At 39.6% G+C, this 19,135-nt stretch overlaps 1 protein-coding gene across 1 annotated transcript; it reads right to left on the minus strand.

Annotated features, from left to right (window-relative positions):
* Window positions 1-6,936: 6,936 nt before the first annotated feature.
* On the minus strand, window positions 6,937-16,542 carry LOC100992118 (cytochrome c oxidase assembly protein COX20, mitochondrial). Its single transcript, XM_003807989.6, has 4 exons — window positions 16,229-16,542; window positions 9,916-10,030; window positions 9,718-9,781; window positions 6,937-8,928 (listed from the first exon to the last, which is right to left on the minus strand). The coding sequence occupies exons 1-4, from the start codon at window positions 16,268-16,270 to the stop codon at window positions 8,793-8,795; spliced, it is 357 nt and encodes a 118-aa protein (XP_003808037.1). The 5' UTR covers window positions 16,271-16,542; the 3' UTR covers window positions 6,937-8,792.
* Between the last annotated feature and the right edge of the window lie 2,593 nt (window positions 16,543-19,135).

Consider the following 19,135-nt stretch of genomic DNA (forward strand, 5'->3'; position numbering starts at 1 on the left):
TTAAAGTAGAATAACATGCTGAGTGTAAACTGGCTTTGGATTGGTCAGCTGCAGTAGTACAAAAACAGCATAGAATTTGAGAAAACTAAAACTGCTATGAGATAGCTATGAGAAAACTAAAACGGCTATGAGATAGAAATGATGTAAAATTATGTGGAAAGTTTTCCCTCATATACTCACATACAGCCTTTGAAGGGCTCTGGCTCTGACCGGTTGATGGCCTTGAGCGAGATGAAATCATGAAATTGAGTCAAATCAATTTGATATTGAAATGACAAGAGGAAACTCTTAAATATATAAAAACAAGCTCTCATTTGCCTAGGATAGATACTGTCTTAAAAATAAAGACTGAACCTAGATGTTCTGAGCACTAGCAACAAGGTATTTTAACAAGTTTAAAGGAATTATCTGAAAAAGTTATAAAATTATTCTAGGAAACATAACCATAATAGTGTTTTAAGGGACTTTCATCTGGGGATTTTATATTCATGAACAGAGTGTATTCTGTATTTAAAATGTCTCATTTGTGGGAATTGAATGACATGTTTTTTGATAAATTTATTCACAATATAAATTGACTTTTTATTCTAGGACCATGTGAATAATGGGTTCCATTGCACAAATACAAATATTTTAATAGCTTCTTAGGCAGTGGTGTAGACATCTTGGATATAAATAATTGTAGATCTTGTATATTTGATTTTTTAAGAACTAGAATAAACAGAGAGGCATAAACATATCTTAGAGTCCAAGTGGTAGTGTTTAGCATTGGATATAATAAATGGATGTTTTACAAAGTGTTTCCATAATTCTCTTCCTATACATAAATATAAAATGTCTTGTTTTCAAAAGTGGATGGAACTTGGCTGGGTGTGGTAGCTCACGCCTGTAATCCTAGCACTTTGGGAGGCCAAGGCGGGAGGATCACTTGAGCTCAGGAGTTTGAGACCATCCTGGGCAACATAGTGAGACCTGGTCTCTTAAAAAAGAAAAAAAAAAGTGGATGGAACTTGTAGCAGAGAATTTTATCTACTTCTCAACCTGCTTCAGAATACTCATTTGAGATGTTCCCCTGGAAAGATGAACACAATACTGCATCTGAAGCCATTTCTTCCCACCTAACATTCTTAAAATGATTAGAGTCTAAACTTTGTCATTCATTCCTAATTCTGGAGCTCTGAGATTGAGGTGTTCAGAGTTTGGTGAATAATTGGGTTTAAGTTTTAACATTTTAGTAATAAAAGCAAACATATATATGTTAAGGCCTGACAATAGGTTGCAATACCCATGCATTGGGACTCATACCCAGCATAAATGGTGAGGGACTGAACATTAGTGCTTTGAGCAAGAATTGGTTAACTACCTGAGATCTCTAAAACAGTAATTTGAATTACTAATATATAAACCACAAGTCTCTTCGAATTGTTAATTGCCTAAATTTACCCTAAAATTTAGTTAACGCTGCAGTGCCTTTATTAAAGCTTTTTTTTGGGGGGGGGGGCACAGCTACTCCATAACTTTAAATTTTAAAGCATGAAGGTGATCTAGCTAGTGTTAGTGCTTGAGTTGGTAGTTACATAGGCTGCTCTTGAATCGTCCTGTTTTCTTTGCCTAGTATTAGCACTACAGGTACATATTTGTAAAATAAGCATTAAAAGTACTTTGTCCAGCTAACTCATGTTGGAGTGACCTTTGTCTTATTAACCTTTGTTACTAAACTTGTTAATTAGAATAAGCCCTTGAGAATTTGGAAGTGAGCTATACTACTAATGTAGTATATATCTCTTGAGTGTGTTGGAGTAGATGAAAAACCAGGGGTCCCCAAGAGTATATTTTTGAAATTGAACAGAAACAATTCATCTTAATATTTAGTTTTCATTATGTTTAGCTTAATATGTGTGCTAATTTGGCGTCACACTTATGTCAATCTCAAGTCATGCAGAAATAGCACAGTCTCAGAAAAGAGGTTAGGTGGGAAATAGATGATATGCTTACATTATTGAGCAGGACTATGCTTTCACATCCTAACCAATTGACTAAAAATATAAATGATTGAAGTAATTTTCATTAGTTGCCCCAGGAGTCTTTAATAATAGTTTTAAGGGATAGTAGATTGGACATAGGTAGATGGGTTATTCATAATGGATATTCATAATGGATATTCATAATGTTAACCTAGAATTATTCAGAAAATATAACACCTATGTAGTAGAATCTATTGATTGTAAGCCTAGCGTTGGTAGGCAAACATGTTGATGATGGGCCAGGACATCAGTAATCACTACTTGGTTAGGCAAGTAATTAGGACAGGGATTGTAATCATGTCAATTTGTAGCTACCTAATTTTTATTGATTAGGATACTTTATTTTTCATGCCAGGATTCAGCATATACTTAGGTCTTGAGCAGGGGGCTTTGCTTTTAAAGCTGAATCCTGGGCATAAGAAGCTATGTACTGTAGTTGAAAGTGAAGTAAATGTCAATGTAGGCTAGTCTCTAGAGAAATGTCTTCTATAAAGATTCAGGGTTTTTTTTTGCACCATTATGATCACCATACTGTGCCAATGACATAGTTACTCATGAGCATGTCCAGTCTGTCTACATTAATGAAGGATAATGCAGAGATCACAGGCTGGAGAGTTACATCTGACAGAGAAGTGCTGCACTATTGGGGCATATTCTTTCCTGCTATTCCTTTAACAGTTCCATTCTGAACCTTACAGGAAGTAAAATAAGTTATGTCTGGTAAAATATACGTTGCAAACACTTAAAGCATTGCCACAAATTGGTGACAGCCAAGACATTTTTAAAAATTTTAAAACACCAAGAATAGACGTGGCTAGTACAGACACCAGTTTATAAGTGTGACATTAATGCTATAAAAGTTAAAGCATATATAGAGATACCTAAAGAGTTATTGGGGCTTATTTAAATGTCAACTAACAAAGAAATTTTTTGAGGCAGCTTGTATCCTGTATCAGTTGTTTGTAGTTAAAGATTGGGAGAGTCATGGTCACGTACAAGAAAAAAAGATTCCAACATAACTTTTTTTTTTTTCTTGAAAAGTAAAGCAAACAAATGTGTTGATTTACATTTCATCTCCTTTTCCTTAGTCTGTCCATGTGAATGTGCTGTGTGGAAGAGTTAAAGGGCCCAACTAAATGTTCCAGTGATTCCAATAGGTATTCCAAATTAATTGCTGCTTGTACATTTAATAGTTATGTTAGGCTTCCAGAATCACTTTAAATAGGACTCTTTTTAAAAGATGGGGGAAGAGAGTAATTGGTAACCAGATGGACAGAGTCTCTATAACAGAAAAAAAAGGGTGTTTTCTCTTGCATATCTGAGGTGAAGTGTGTATTCTGTATGCTCTTAGCAATTGGCAGTCCTCTTGCTTAGGTTTACAGGTGTATGTGAAAATAGTCTTTTCAAAGTTAGATCATTTTTCTGATTTCATCTTTAACTTTTGGCAATACATTTATTTTGATATCCACCCTACTTGGTAGAGTGTTAAGTACTTCCTTACAATGTTCTAATGTAAAACAGTGCATAGGAGACCTTTCTGTCCTTGGTTGCCCAAAATCTTTTTCATTTCTACTAAATTCAGAAATACATATTTTTACTAGCTTATGAAAGTTTGGAAAATAGCTTGACATCCTTTTGGATAATGAAGTGATTAGTTCATATATTGAAGTATATAAAATCAACTAGGAAGTAAATTCAAGACTGAAGGAATGGGAGAGCTTGTGTGAGTTTTGGTTGTATCAGTCCAGAATATGTAATTTTCCATTTCCCTGAAAAAGACTTCAGAGGAAATTTATTTTCCCCACTATACGCTCCAGAATGTCTTTAGGTGAAATGAGAGGGCTTGGGCTCTTCTGATTCTAGACGTAGCTATCAGAGTTTGCTTAATGAAATATGGGTCTACTCACAAATAAAGCAATTTAATGGTTTCGAAAGAGTAGGCAACTTGTGGTTTCATTACCATTTCTGTTCATTTGAGAAAAATCATAAAATTACAGAAAAGGAAACATTCATTTCAAAAATAAGCTTTGAATTTAGATGGTAAGGCATATATGTTTTATTTCACATGACTTCAGGGTAGAAGTCAAATGAAACATTTCTATGGAAACTTACCCTTTAAGAAACCAGTATATGCAAAGAATGATTGATACCCCCTGAGGGTGTGCCATATAATAGGTGACTAATAACATACAGGATTTAATTCTTAGAAGAATTAAGAACAGATATCACCCATTACATTGACCTACATTTTAAAGTGAACAATAGAAACCTCTCTCAGAATTAGTATTTGCCTATTAATGTAATCAGTGTAGCCTTCTCAACATAAAAATGTCCTTATTCTAGAACATGTCCTTTTTCTAGAAAATGTCCTTATTCTAGAACATGGAAGCGTACGGCAAATGCAACGGTTGAAAGCACTGAAAAATATTTGTAAAACATCTGTAGTGCTCACATTATGAACTTTAAATGTAATACTTTGAAAACCATCTTCATAATTTTTTTGTTCTAACAGCTTCCTTTTTAAGAAAACATTTTAAAACATTTTAAAATGGAACTTAATGTGCAAAATAAGTTGTGTAAAATACCAGTATTTGGGTGGTGGAGGATATTGGTATATTATATTGACCTGGGTTGATGACTACTGGACTATTTTAAGATACCTACTTCCAAAACTTATTTTATTCTAGAGGACCACTAAAAATCAGAATTACAGCAATCATTTTAATTTTTCTACTTTCCTTGTTAAGGTCTTCTGCTTACCCAAAGAATAGTGTATATCTTAACATGACTTTTAAAGGGGTATCTTGATCCCCATCACAGATTTTTATCTATGAATAGAAGGATTGAAACCCTATTTGATCCCTAGCTCTTTGCTGAAAAGTGCATAAACAGGAATCCTGAATTTATTATATAGACCTCCTCGCATTATATAATCGAAGCAAAGGGAAACCAGCGATGGAGTAGAGGTACGTAGACTAAAGAGATGCTTGCAAATGATGGTACCTAGGGATAGTCACATTTTCTTGTTGCCAAACTCAGACAATATAATCACAAGTCCAGAGAAGAGCTAGTTAATTTTAAATTCCCCGAGGTCCTTTTACTGAGATGGAAAAGCACAAACAGTCAAGGAAAACCAAAGAGGGAGGGGTGAGGGAAGGGGAAAGTGCATAAAGCACTTAAAGATTTTTTAAAAGTAGATATGATAGATAAGCCACAAGAAGTTTTTAAGACTACTAATAACCATAATTCTATTTTAATCAGCTATTTAGCTGGTACCTACTGCTATATCACCTAGTGTGACATTTCGGAATTAATGGAACAATGAAGGAAGCTGTACACTGGAGGTTCCAGGTGGTCATGGAAGGTAGGTTACTCTTAAAGTTTGAAATTGTAAAGTGTGAAAGTCTGGATGAGAGGGGAAGGGGAACCTGGACTATTTTTAATTTTTTTTGAGACGAGTCTGGCTCTGTCGCCGAGGCTGGAGTGTAGTGACGTGATCTTGGCTCACTGCAACCTCCACCTCTCGGGTTCAAGCAATTCTCCTGCTTCAGCCTCCTGAGTAGCTGGGATTACAGTTGCACACCACCATGCCAGGCTAATTTTTGTATTTTTTTTTTTTTAGTACAGGCGGGGTTTCACCATGGTTGGCCAGGCTGGTCTCGAACTTCTAACCGTGTGATCTGCCTGCCTTGGCCTCCCAAAGTGCTGGGATTGCAGGCGTGAGCCACCGCGCCCGGCCAGGAACCTGGACTATTTCTTTTTGTCTAGCATTTATTGACTATCTTGTGCCAGATACTTGGATGAGAATGTAAAGATAAAAATGGCCAAGGTTTTTGCCAATGAGAAACTTAGGCTGTATGTGATTGTACCAAATACTGGTGACCAAGAAAAGCACCAACTATTATAAGACACAAAATAGTGAGAACTTAAATGAAAAGGTGATTGTAATTCCCAGAAGCTAGTGAGCAAAAGAATGGAAAGTTACAGAGAGGAGGTAAAAAAGGCATTCCAAGTGAAATGAAAAAGTTGGGAGTGGCAGCATGGATACGGTATAAAGGTCATAGTGCACTGGGCATGGTGGCTCACGCCTGTAATCCCAGCATTTTGGGAGGCCGAGGCAGGCCGATCACCTGAGGTCAGGAGTTCGAGACCAGCCTGGCCAACATGGTGAAACCCTCTCTACTAAAAATACAAAAATTAGCCAGACGTGGTGGCACGCACCTGCAATCCCAGCTACTTGGGGGGCTGAGGCAGGAGAATCGCTTGAACCTGGGAGGTGGAGGTTGCAGTGAGCCGAGATCACGCCATTGTACTCCAGCCTGGGCGACGAGAGTGAAACTCCATCTCAAGAGAGAAAAAAAAAGGTCATAGTGCATTGAAGGTTTGGCAAAAAACTAAATAGTTTGGACGTGAAGTTGGATGGTAGGGTAGACATTGATAGGAGAGACTGGAAGTTCTACCAGTCTCTCCTTATTGAGGGTGGGTGTTACAGACTTTGGTAATTTATTAATACACTTGTAAAATCTTAATAGCATAAGAATAAAAATTATTAGTGATCATGCAGATACATGAAACATTTAAAAAATAATCCAACCAAATATGTTACAACTTTGTTTTTATCCAGGTTTCCAGTTTATGCAAACTTCTGTGAAAATGAGCTTTGTTATTGGTGAAGACATTGGAAATTTTACCAGCCAAGACAGAGTTTCTCTCTTATTCAGGGTAAGATGTAATTGCAGTGTGCTAGCGCTGGAAGGGACCTGTTTTACATGTTATGTATGTTACACGTCAGCCCTCCATGTCCTCCAGTTCTGCATCCTTGGATTCAACCAACTGTGGGTTGAAAATACTGGAGGTAAAAAGACAAAAAATAACAATGAAGCAACAACAACAAAAATACACAGTATAATAATTATATTTACATAGCATTTATTTTGTATTAGACATTATAAGTAATCTAGAGATGATTTAAAGTATATGGGAGAATGTATGTAGATTATATGGAAATATGAGGGTATTTTATTTAAAGGGACTTGGGCCTGTGGATACCAAGGAATAACTAAGGTAAAACTGAGCATAAGTGGCCTGTCCACATTTTGTTAAATATCAGATTATTGATTAGTGATCATCAACATTTTCCCGCATTCATGCAGTGCGGCCTCTGAAAACATGGTTGAACATCCTATGGAATTTTTTTTTTTTTTGGAGATGGAGTCTCACTCTGTCACCTAGGCTAGAGTGCAATGGCGCGATCTTGGCTTACTGCAACCTCCGCCTGCCCCACCTCAGGTTCAAGTGATTGTCCTGCCTCAGCCTCCTGAGTAATTTTTGTATTTTTAGACGAGACAGGGTTTCACCCTGTTGGCCAGGCTGGTCTCAAACTCCTAACCTCAGGTGATCCAACTGCCTCGGCCTCCCAAAGTGCTGGGATTACAGGTATGAGCCACCGTGCCCGGCAGAATTTTTTAACTATTTGGTTACGACTAATTTGAATAATGTAGACTGCATGCAGCTTTGATTTGTGCCACTAAGAGTGGGCAAACTGTCTTCCTTTTTGTGAATCAGTAAAAATTTTCCCTCAACATGTGTTTGACAGTTGTCATTCACTGCTAAGTTAAGGCATTTGGTAAACCACACAGCCTCTGAATCCTTCCTAGCGACAGCCACAAGAAAAGGTGGGCATGGGAGGGAAAATGCTCTTGTGAATTGAACTGGAGGCAAGCTCCACTTTTCTTTAGAAAAAGATGTAGATCAAAATAACTAATATTTCCTTCCTTGCTCGATTTCCGTGCCTTCCATGGTACATCAAAATAATAGGACCAGTAATGGCCACAATCCTGTTGACTGCTGGTATCTTCCCCCCAATATTTCTTTAAGCATTTCTTAAGCATCTAGCTTGTGTTTTGTTATATTTAACAGATTTTCTTAAAGTATTGTACGAATTAAAACCAGAAATAACTTCATTTTCCTAGAAAGGGATAATTTCTCCCGGAGAATAAATCCTGAGGATTTAGTTAGATGCTGTGGGTATTGTATTTTAAATAATATTTTAATGGGAGCAGCTGATTGACTTTCAAATGGATTGTTTACATTAATAGTAATTCTGCAGTTGTTTTTCTATTGCATCAGTCTGCCAGACAAGTTCCATGTGCATATTTAAATTCAGAACTAATTATACTTAAAAATTTAAACCCTGCACACTTCCCCAAAAATGTTTAGGGCAGTTAAAAACAACTCTTTTGGAAGATGACTCACATTTTAAGAAATGAGAGAACACTGTCAAATGATGAATGCATTTAAAAAATAATTTGCAAAGTGATAAAATCCCTTAGTTTTAAATCTTACAATGACATTAACTCTTACAAGAACTCAGTAAGTATTTGCTGTTTTTTAATGGGATAGTAATAAGGTTGAGGTTTTTGTTAAGGGACGTTTACTTATCATTAAACTCTATACTTATTACTACAAGGAAACTCTTTCCAAGTACATTAAACACTAGGTTTTATAATTCTTTGCCATACTGCCAATAAATTCTGTTCACACTTTAAGGATGACAAGTCCACTATATGTAACACGTAAGAATGCTATCCTGGCAGTAGACACAGGGCCAGAATAAACTGGCAAGTTTTCATTCCATACAAGTGTGGGAAAAAAATGACTACAACTTAAACTTTATTTACTTGATTGAGAGCTTATTGCACATGAAATGTTTTATGTGGTTGATCTTAACTTCGTTTACATTGACTTCTTTTCTATGCTCAAGATTATTCAATTGCTGCTGCTGCCGTTGTGTTTTCTTTCAGGATCGAGGTGGGTACCTTCATATAATATCTTCTTTTTAATTTCTTCTCTGGCAATTCTTTCCTGGATTCTTTGCTTTGCATAATTATACCTACAATGAAACCTTGGAAGAAAAGAATATGAATAAATTGTTAATATAAAGTCCTACAGAAATTAATTTATGAAATTTCTCTAAATCACACAAAACTTAAATACAGATGACTACTACCCTGAGACTGAAAAATATGTTCTAATTTATAGTGCTATTTTTGGGCAATTTTGGTGTCAGAATACCTATCAACACATTCTTTTTTTATTAGGAAAAAAAGGATGTCTACATAACAATTTGTAAAGTGATAAAATCCATTAGTTTTTAAGTCTTCTGATAGCATTGGCTATTATAAGAAACAAGTATTTGCTCTCGTTTTTAACGGGATAATAATGCTATGTCTACATAAAATGATTTCTATCACCTTAAATAGCTCACTGTAGAAATAGCTCATGTATAAATGGAACCATATAGTACATACATATCATACTCTTAGGTCTGGCAAATATTTGAGGTTCATCCATATTTTATATTCACTCATCAGTAGTTGTAAACACATTCTTAAAGTAGCATTTTCAGATATGAATAAGCAGGGATGAAATAAGTATTAGGGTAAGGGAAATGGTTGAGGCTTTCCTAAGTGAAGTGTAAAAACCACAGCTTTCTTTTTAATGGGATGTCTAATATGCATTTATCTGTTCAAGCATTTTAAGACAGATTTCCATGAAAATGTCCTGAAAAATCAAGATTCTTCATTGAGGGTGAGGATCTCCCAATGGGAGACTGCTCTGAAAAGAGCATGTGCTTTTTGAATTAGATAACCTACTATAATCATGGATGTTCTTGAATACTTAGCAAACATACCAGCATCCCAAAGTCACCAAGATAAACCCTCCTACTCCAACATCACATGATCTTCTAATTCTACCTGTCAAAAATAAGCATAACAATCAATTAGAATATAATTACATGTTATATACATTACTCCATCTAGAAAAAAATAGTTCATTAGGTAGAGAAATGCTTTTTTAGTACATAGAGAAATAAAAAACAGATACTCACTAGTGAACAAAAAATGTCCGAAGCCAGCCACAACAGATCCTAATGAACCATACAATATTGAATGCCGGGCGCAGGGAGTATTTTCAACATCTAAAAATCCTAGGAGCTTAAGGGACTAGAATGAAAAAAAAGAACCTAGATTGAGTAAGAAAAGTATTTCATTTTGGGGTGCTTTGGCAAAAATGACAATACACCATTTCTTTTGTTGTAGTTGAGGGTTTAAACTAGAGTATGTGCCACATGACAACCTAAATCAGCTTGCATTGTCTTTGTCCAGCTTTGGTATGCAGTCTGAATCTTTAAATCCGAAAACCTTACAAATTGGACCGGAAAACCCTTAAGCAGTAGGGTAACTTGGAGCTGTATCTTAATTTGCTAATCAACTGACTTGGAAATAGGAGAATTCATTTTATGAGCTCTTTAAATGAGTTTATTTGGGAATATGCCTATCATTGGAATTGAAAGCAGCATAGCTTGCTTCAGTAACTCCAACAATTTGGGAAGCAGAAATGGAAAAAGTAATTTGAGTCATGTTTGCTTATGTAGTGCCGTTTAAAATTCCCCTAGTAATTACCTTTCATATTTTATTAACTAGGTTAACATCAACTGTGGTTGTAAGAGTAAATGTTTCACCTTAAGATAAACATGGGCAATATATTAAACTCTAGTCTGTTTTCTTGCCTGTGAAGTGAGGCTGCACTTGATTATATTTGATTCTTTGTTCGTAATACATGGGAACGACAGCTAAGTGTGGTGAAAAACGCGGGGATCCAAAGAGCTGGATTTTTATCTCAGATCTGCCGCTAACTTTTGTATCCTATAGGCTACTTTTATTTCTATGGTCTCAATCTATAACGTGAATGGGTTGGGTTAAATGACTGAAGTTCCTTCAAGTGCTAAAATTCCTTTTCTACAGTCTTCATTGGATTTATGTATTTCTTATTCCTAATATGTTAAACTGGGATGTCTGTCACTCTAGGGCGGCAAGACAGACATTTAAAAGTAACAGTCACACTGCTGAACTGGCATTTCTGTTAACACAAAAGTTTAGAAAACTCACGGTAACTGTTACTTGATTTAAGTGTATATAAAATTTTCAGTAAGGCTGCTTTTAAAAGGAACCACTGTCCATTTAAAGGTTTCATAGTTATCTTCAATGGGTTAGTATTGTTTGGGGCAGGACATTAAACTAGAAGGGATTCTATAGGATGAGGTGATACCTAGAAGGTAATATATTGTAAGGCAAAAGAGATTAGAAGAAATGGGGAAAGGATAGTAAAAGGCAAGTCAGATTAAAGGTTGAAACATGAAGATATTCTCAATTGTATTTCTGCCTATGTTTGCTTTTTTGGCTCAAGCATCTGTTGGAAGAGACAAAATGTGACTTGGTTCATAATAAAGCAAAAATTATTTACTCTCGGATCATTCTATTCCATTTTTTCCCTCTCCCTGTCTGGCCCCGTTCCCACCCGCATGCCTAACATAGGATTGCTTCAAAGCTTTGCAGTACAGTTCTTCACATTACCAAGAGGTTGGGGGATTTCATTTAGCAAGATGACTTTTTCCTATCAGCTTGAGAGCCCAGGGGACATATGATCATGTGGGTAGTGTTATGCAGGTGAGGAATGCTGGACCTAGCGCTCCAGTCCAGGACTACCTCTAAACTAGACTATTTCCCCAAGGATGGGATGCTGGGGTCAGAGGATTAGTACCAGTTTGATCTAGTCTTAGGTGCAAAGATGCAAGTGTGAGACCAGCTTGTACCACAGGATAGAATTAAGTATTTTCTAGTCCCACTCTCAGATTCTGATTTAGAATCACTGGAATCTATGTTTAGAAAACTCTAGGTGGTTTTTTCTGATGACTGTCATATTGGGGAAACACTGCTTTAGGAAATTTTATTTTTTTTAATAAAAGTAAATTTGCAAACAATAGGAAAATAGCTCAGCTGACTTTAAAGGCAAATATCTAAATAGAAGCTACACATCTTATTTAAAATAGTGCCTTCTGAAACAAACCCAATCCCCAACAAAACTCTGGTCTAAAATAATAGTGGTTGATCTCATAATTAAGAGCTGCTGGTGGGGGAGGTAGGTATTAGTGCCAGGCTCTCTACATGTTTTGTAATTCTCTAGCCTCTGTGTGAGATTACCTCTGAAACAGGCTCGGGGACTTAAGAGGCTAATAATAAGTGTTGGCAGGAGTGGAGGCAGAAGTCAGTTTCACCGCAAAGCCTATGACATTTCCATTGTGCCAAACCACATCATTAAGAAGTAACCAAGGCTGGAGGGTTTGGTGGGGAGCTTTCCAGTTGTCACATATCTAAGGAGTAATACGATTCAGTACATAAATCCCTGCAATTTCTATCAAAACAGGAAGAATACGCAACGACTTGAGCCTGTATACCTTTACAGTTAAGTACACTGAACTGTAAAATGCTCAGAAGTGGAGATGAATAAAGGATCCCGGGCATAACTCCCTTTGAAGTATTCTATTTATATACAGAAATATTCTGTTCATAATATACATGCCTTTAACATTTCTCTTCTATTCCTTAAGTAGCCTGCATACTTAAGATTTAACTCTTTGCCACTAACAAACGGGAACCCTTAAAAATAAATTAAGGAAATGTCAGACATTTTTTAAGCTTAGATTTAGAAAAGCAGCTTTACCAGCTCACCCTGATCAATCTAAGGAAAGCTCAAGAGATTTCCAAGCCAGAATGTCAATAATGTATAGAAATAGATCTGATCAAATCAGAGACAGTTGATTTTCCACCACTAAATCTGCTTCAGTGCCCCTATTTGTCTTTCCTCTGGTTGCAAAGGATGAATTGGCCCTATTCCTATCTAATGCTAGTCTTCCCACTTGGGCACTTGATTCCCCTCTTGCATACTCAAGGGCTTGGCTTCTATAGCTACCCCTTTCATTTGCATCGTTAGTTTTTTCACTTGCAATAATTTACTATCAGCCCTCTTGGCCAGGTGCAGTGGCTCACCCGTCATCCCAGCACTTTGGGAGGCCAAAGTGGGTGGATCACCTGAGGTTGGAAGTTCGAGACCAGCCTGGCCAACATGGCAAAACCCTGTCTCTACTAAAAATACAAAAATTAGCCAGGAATGGTAGCACATGCCTGTAATCCCAGCTACTCGGGAGGCTGAGGCAGAATCGCTTGAGCCCAGGAGGCGGAGGTTGCAGTGAGCCAAGATGGCACCACTGCACTCCAGCCTGGGCAACAGAGCAAGAAGACTCCATCTCAAAAAAAAAAAAACCAAAAATCCTCTATACACCCCTCTCCTCTCATCAGCCGCCTAAACCACCATCCTTTTGGGGCAAAACTTCCTGAGTGTAGGTGTGCTTTTCTACTTAAAACCTCCCATTCTCCCTTTAACTCACTTGAGTGAGGCATCTATCCGCTGAACTTCACTTGACACCAGTCAAGACCTCTAAAAGACATCCACTGCAGTCTAAATCCGCATCTCAGCATATGTGGCACAAATTATCATTTGTTTTTGAAACTTTTTTACTTTTACTTGGCTTCAAATACCTCTCCTGGTTTTCTATTTCATTGACATTTTTGTTGCTGTTCCCTCCTCTACAGACCTGATTCTGAAGTGCCACTCTTAACTCCTTTGGAATCTAGTCTCTTCCTAGGTATCTCAAGGCTTTCAATTAAATGCCATTATATGATGACTCCAGATTTCTAAATCAAACCCTAATCTCTCCCAAGCTTCAGCGTCATTCATCTGCTTAGTGAATGACACTTTTATGTATAAAAAGCACCTGGAACCTCGTATTTGCAAAATATATTTTCACCTCCAAACCTTCCTCTTAATGGCACACTACTCAACCAATTTTCAGACCCAAAAACTAAGAGTCATCCTTGATTCCTTCATCAAATCCACGTCAAATATATTAGCAAGTCTGGAAGGATCCACATTCTAAATACATCCTGAGCCAGACCACTGCCCACCAACTTCATTGCTAATACAGGTTGAGCATCCCAAATCTGAAACTGATACATCAAAAGACAAGGTTTTTTTTTGAATTGGGAAGCTCAACCTGTCCTATCAAATTACCATCTATCAACAGTACCTTTCAGATCTTGATTCTACTCATAAAAATGTGTATCAGATGACTATGATAAGTCCTCTGTAGCCTCCGATTATGCTCAGAATCCTTACCATTGCTCCAAAGGCTCTACATGATCCCATGCTCTTTCATATCCCACTCTTGTCCACTAGTCCAGGTACAGTGGCCTTGCCATTCTAACAAGCCGAGATGGTTATTACCGAACGAACACATGCTGCCTTTCTCCTGGATCTTTGCATGACTGGCTCAGTAGAAGTCTTGCTTATTGATTCCCCCAGTAGAATGTCAGCTCCTTAAAGGGATTTTTCCTGTCTTGATCAGTCTAGTACCTCGTTCAGTGTCTAATACTCAGTAGGTACTCTGTAAATATTTTTGGAATGGGTGAATTAAGAATTTACCTGAATGTGAATTTACCTGTATGTACCAAATTTCACATTTTAAAGTTTCTTAAAGGACAAGAATGTGGCAGAGGACAGTTTTCAGGGGCTAGTTCTATCCAGGTATGCCAGCTTGGTAACTCCCATTTTTACTTTAGGTTTGCTAATTCTTATAATAAAATAATCCTCCCTGGGTTGTGCTGGAATGATCACTGACAAATTCTTTAAAAAAAATAACCACAGGCTTCCTTTCTGACAGCACCCTGGGCTGTTAATTCGTCATAGCTTCTATTAATTTAATTAGCTTTTTGATGGGCTCTGACAGGTACTACTGTTTCATGAGCAATTTTTGTTTTTTTGGCCTCCCACCTCTGACTGTGCTCGGTTTGAGGCTTATAACTATCTTCATTTCAACAACTACAGTATTGTTTTGCTACTTACTGATGGGCCAGTTAAATAGGTCAATGTTGATCCTCTTTTAAGTTTTTTTTTTTTAATTTCCAATGGATTAAACCACCTTTATGACCTTTAAAAACAGCAGTTATCTCCTACCAAAAGTCCCATTCAGGATTCCAGTGTTTATCACAAAACTGAATCTAGGATTTACTGTGTGTATGCAAAGATCTTTTTTTTTTTTAAACACTAAGCTTATTCCAGATGGGCAGTGTATGGGACAGTAAAAACAGATAAGGCACCAGTAGTACATAAATTGACAACCTGTTGGATATTAAGTATGAAAACAATTTATGTAATATTTGTTAATATTAACCATATGATCTGATGTCATGGCCAAATTTGGATGGAAGCCCACCAGAGAAGCAAGCAAGAGCAAGAAGTGAGCAGAATTTCCAAGCTGGGAGAATATCTTAAGTATATATTAGGAGCCATTTAGCACACAGTGGGTCTTCTATAAATATTTGCTCGTGATTAGCCAATGTTACGATCTCCCTAGTTTATATTAAACTTTTTTCCTCTTGCATTATTCTTTTCTGAATACCTGTTCTGCCCTGAGGATATAAATTAGGTTCCCTGCTCTTAATAAGGAGCCCAGGAAAAGAGGAAGACAAGATCATTTATTACCTTCCAATATGATAAATGTAACGACGTACAAGATGCCTGGGAAGATGGGGAAAGTACGTAAGTCAGCTTTGGTGAAACACAGGAGCCCTTCCAGGGAGAGCGCTTGGTTTAGCTTTACTATACCAAGAATTTGGGTTTTATCCTTAAAGAGATAGGATGGGCTGCTACGACTGGATGTTAGGCAGAGGAATGAAAACTGTCCAGTTTACAGGCTGGAAAGGGCCAGCGGACAATAGTGGAAGGTGGATTCAGGAGAGTATGGAGACAGGGACACCAGCTAGGGAGGCTACTGATGATGGGGAAGAAATCTTAACCCTTCATCTCATCGTAGTACAATCAAGTCATCCCTCAGCAATTACTCCTATGTTAAATGTGATGAATACAACGTGTTAAAGACAAGGCACCTGTCCTCAACGGAGCTTTAATCTCTACTATTAGCCTTTACTAACAAATTACAGTGCAGTGCCCTTAGCAGCAAAATTTTCTCGCCAAAGATTCAGTATTGTTAGCTTATTTCATAATGACCTGTAGTAAGTCATTAGTACTACTGGTCCCCTCCTCCCCCTAGTTTTGGTCAATTTTGTCCCGGCCACTTACATTAAAATGTTGGAGGCTTGGGATAAGGACTAGGAACAGTTAAAATAGTTTCAAGCCCATGGGTGGCAGAGAAGCCAGTGACACGTGCTCCGGGCCTAGGAGCTCCGCGGAGAACGTCCTTACCCACCGCCCACCCGCGGCGCGCGCCTCGCCGACCCCCAGGTTACCTTCCTCTCCTCGGGCTCACCGGGCTCCGGCGCGGCGGCCATGAGGACTACTCCGCGACTCCACCCGCCCTGCACCGCCGGGGTCGCGGAAACAGAAGCCCGGCTGGCCCCGCCCCTCCCCGTCCCGCCCCCACGCGCCGCCGCCTCCCGCCCTGTCCCGACGCGCCGGCCGCCATTTTAGGGAACGTTCCTAACGCTCCGCAGTGGCCGCACGGGGCCGGGCTGTCATGTCCTTTGTTCCGTCGAACGGGTCACACTTTCTTCCCAGCTTGGCACACAGCCTGCAGGGGCGGGAGAGCGGAAGGAGAAGGGTTCGGAAAACAAACCGGCTCCTAGATTCCTGGCGAGGTGGGGGCGTAACCGAGCCAGACAGCCCCGCTTCCCGCGCCAGCCCCCTGCTCCGCCCCAACCGCCATTTCTAACCGTCTCCGGCGCGCGTGCTCACATGCACGAGCCTCGGGCGCGCGCCGAGGGGCGGGGCCGCGGTGGTGAGGGCGGGCGCGGAGCCGCTGCTTTGTCCTGCGGGGTGGGCCCCACCGCGGGGGTCGGCCCGGCCCCAGCCCACCGACCCGGAAGGCGCTCCGCGCTGGCTCGGCGGCCCTCGTCCCCTAAGTGTCCTTTGTCCTTCCGGCCACGGGACGAGCCCTTGGTGCCGGGGCAGCCCCACTCTGCACCAGCAGCCATTTAGTCCCCCGCGCCTGCCTTGCGCAAACGGGGCTCCCACGCCCACCCCACTTCCTCCCTTTTATAGTTTCATTACTAAGTGGCTTTAACATAGAACCGCGCAGTTCGCCTAAAGGAGACTGGGGACAAAATGGAGGGAGCAGCTCGCTAATGAACATGCGTCAGCACGTTGGTGTCCGCGGAGAGGGCGCGCGTGTGGCGAAGTCTTCCGGCGTCCCCGAAGGAAAAATGCCTCTGCAACGTGCATTTTTGATGTGAAGTCGTGTTCCACGTTTCACTCCTCCCTAAGACTGCGACATAACGTGAAACAAAATACTGCATATTGTCGAGCTCAATGGAGAACGCGTGCATGCAGGGTCGAGCCCATTTTTCAGCCATCAAAATAATACAATGCAATTTTTTCTGGTATTTATAATTTTTCCCCTTTAACCTTATACCTCCTTTATGTACTTTTACATTTCACGTTTAGGTTATATGTAACCTAAGGGCACTCCTTAGGAAACTGGACTTGTAGAATATGTCATTGTGCAAAGTCATGCTGCTTCGAATTATGCTGCGCGCTGGCACACAGCAAGCGCTCAGTGTTAACGATGTCGAATTCATATTAAGTACTGTTCATTGGGCGTTTTCTTACTCCGTAACGACCTTACTTGCATGCCCATTCGATACCTTTCTACAATCCCAGTAAAATACACAGTTAAGGTTGTGTATTTATGTGTCACAGTTTTTTTTTTTTTGAGGTTTTTTTTGCGGGGGGGGGGGCGGTTTTGTTTTTGTTTTTGAAATTGTAGTTAGAAACTACATACTGTGCCGGGCGCGGAGGCTCACGCCTGTAATCCCAACACTTCGGGAGGCTGAGGCGGGCGGATCACGAGGTCAGGAGTTCGGGACCAGCCTGGTCAACATGGTGAAACCTCGTCTCTACTAAAAATACAAAAATTAGCCTGGCGTGGTGGGGGGCGCCTGTAATCCCAGCTACTCGGCAGCCTGAGGAAGGAGAATAGCTTGAAAACGGAAGGCGGAGGTTGCAGGGAGCCGAGATCGTGCCACTGTACTCCAGCCTGGGAGAAAGAGCGAAACTCCGTCTGGGCCGGGGGAGAAACTACATACTGCTTTACTGTTGCTAGGGAAAAGAAAAAAAGTCACCCTACTGGTGATATCCTGCCAATCCTGGATTCTTTGCTGAAATTCTAATTCTAACTATGCTTTGAACTCCAGATCTGAAAGGCCGTGTCGAAGGTAGTAATATTCCATGAAGGAGTGGGGAATTCTTTTGAAGTCATTGTTGATTATGTTGTAAAAGGAAAACTGGAAAAGTACCAGGTAAAACACCACCGAGTCATCCTATTTTATTTTTATTGTGACTTTGAAAATTTGCTAGAGTAGACATTGTTGGGGTCTATTTCATTTGTCTTTGAAAAGTATTTTCATAAGGATGATTTAATTTTTTTTTTTTTTTTTTTTTGAGACAGAGTCTCACTTTGTCGCTCAGTCTGGAGTGCAGTGGCGCAATCTCAGCTCACTGCAACCTCTGCCTCCCGGGTTCAAGTGATTCTCCTGCCTCAGCTTCCTGAGTAGCAGCTGGGATTACAGGCGCCTGCCACCACACCCGGCTAATTTTTGTATTTTTAGTAGAGAAAGGGTTTCACTATGTTGGCCAGGCTGGCCTCAAACTCCTGACCTCAGGTGATACGCCTGCCTCTGGTTTCCAGAGTGCTGGGATTACAGGCGTGAGCCACTGCGCCTGGCCTATTTTAAAATTTTTATTTTCACAAAATTGCATATAATATTTCCATTTTTAATTGTTTAACAGTTATAGAATGGAAAGTAAAAATCTCAGTTCTTTCTCTCCTTTTTAAGGTAAATATAACTCACAGTTTGATGTCTCTCTTTCTAAACTCTTCTTTATCCTTCTTAAAAACAATTATTTGTAGAGACGGGAGGTGGGGGATGGTGTGTCACTATGTTGCCCAGGCTGGTCTCAAACTCCTGGACTAAAGTGATCCTCCTGTCTCACCCTCCCAAAGTGCTGGGATTACAGACATGAGCTATGGCACCCGGCTTTTTCTTAATTAAATATTATTACATGAGGCCGGGCACGGTGGCTCATGCCTGTAATCCTAGCACTTTGGGGGGCCCAGGTGGGTGGATCAGCTGAGGTCAGGAGTTCAAGACCAGCCTGGCCAGCATGGCGAAACCCTGTCTCTACTGAAAATACAAAAA

Source organism: Pan paniscus, chromosome 1 (assembly GCF_029289425.2).
Source record: "Pan paniscus chromosome 1, NHGRI_mPanPan1-v2.0_pri, whole genome shotgun sequence".
NCBI lineage: Eukaryota > Metazoa > Chordata > Mammalia > Primates > Hominidae > Pan > Pan paniscus.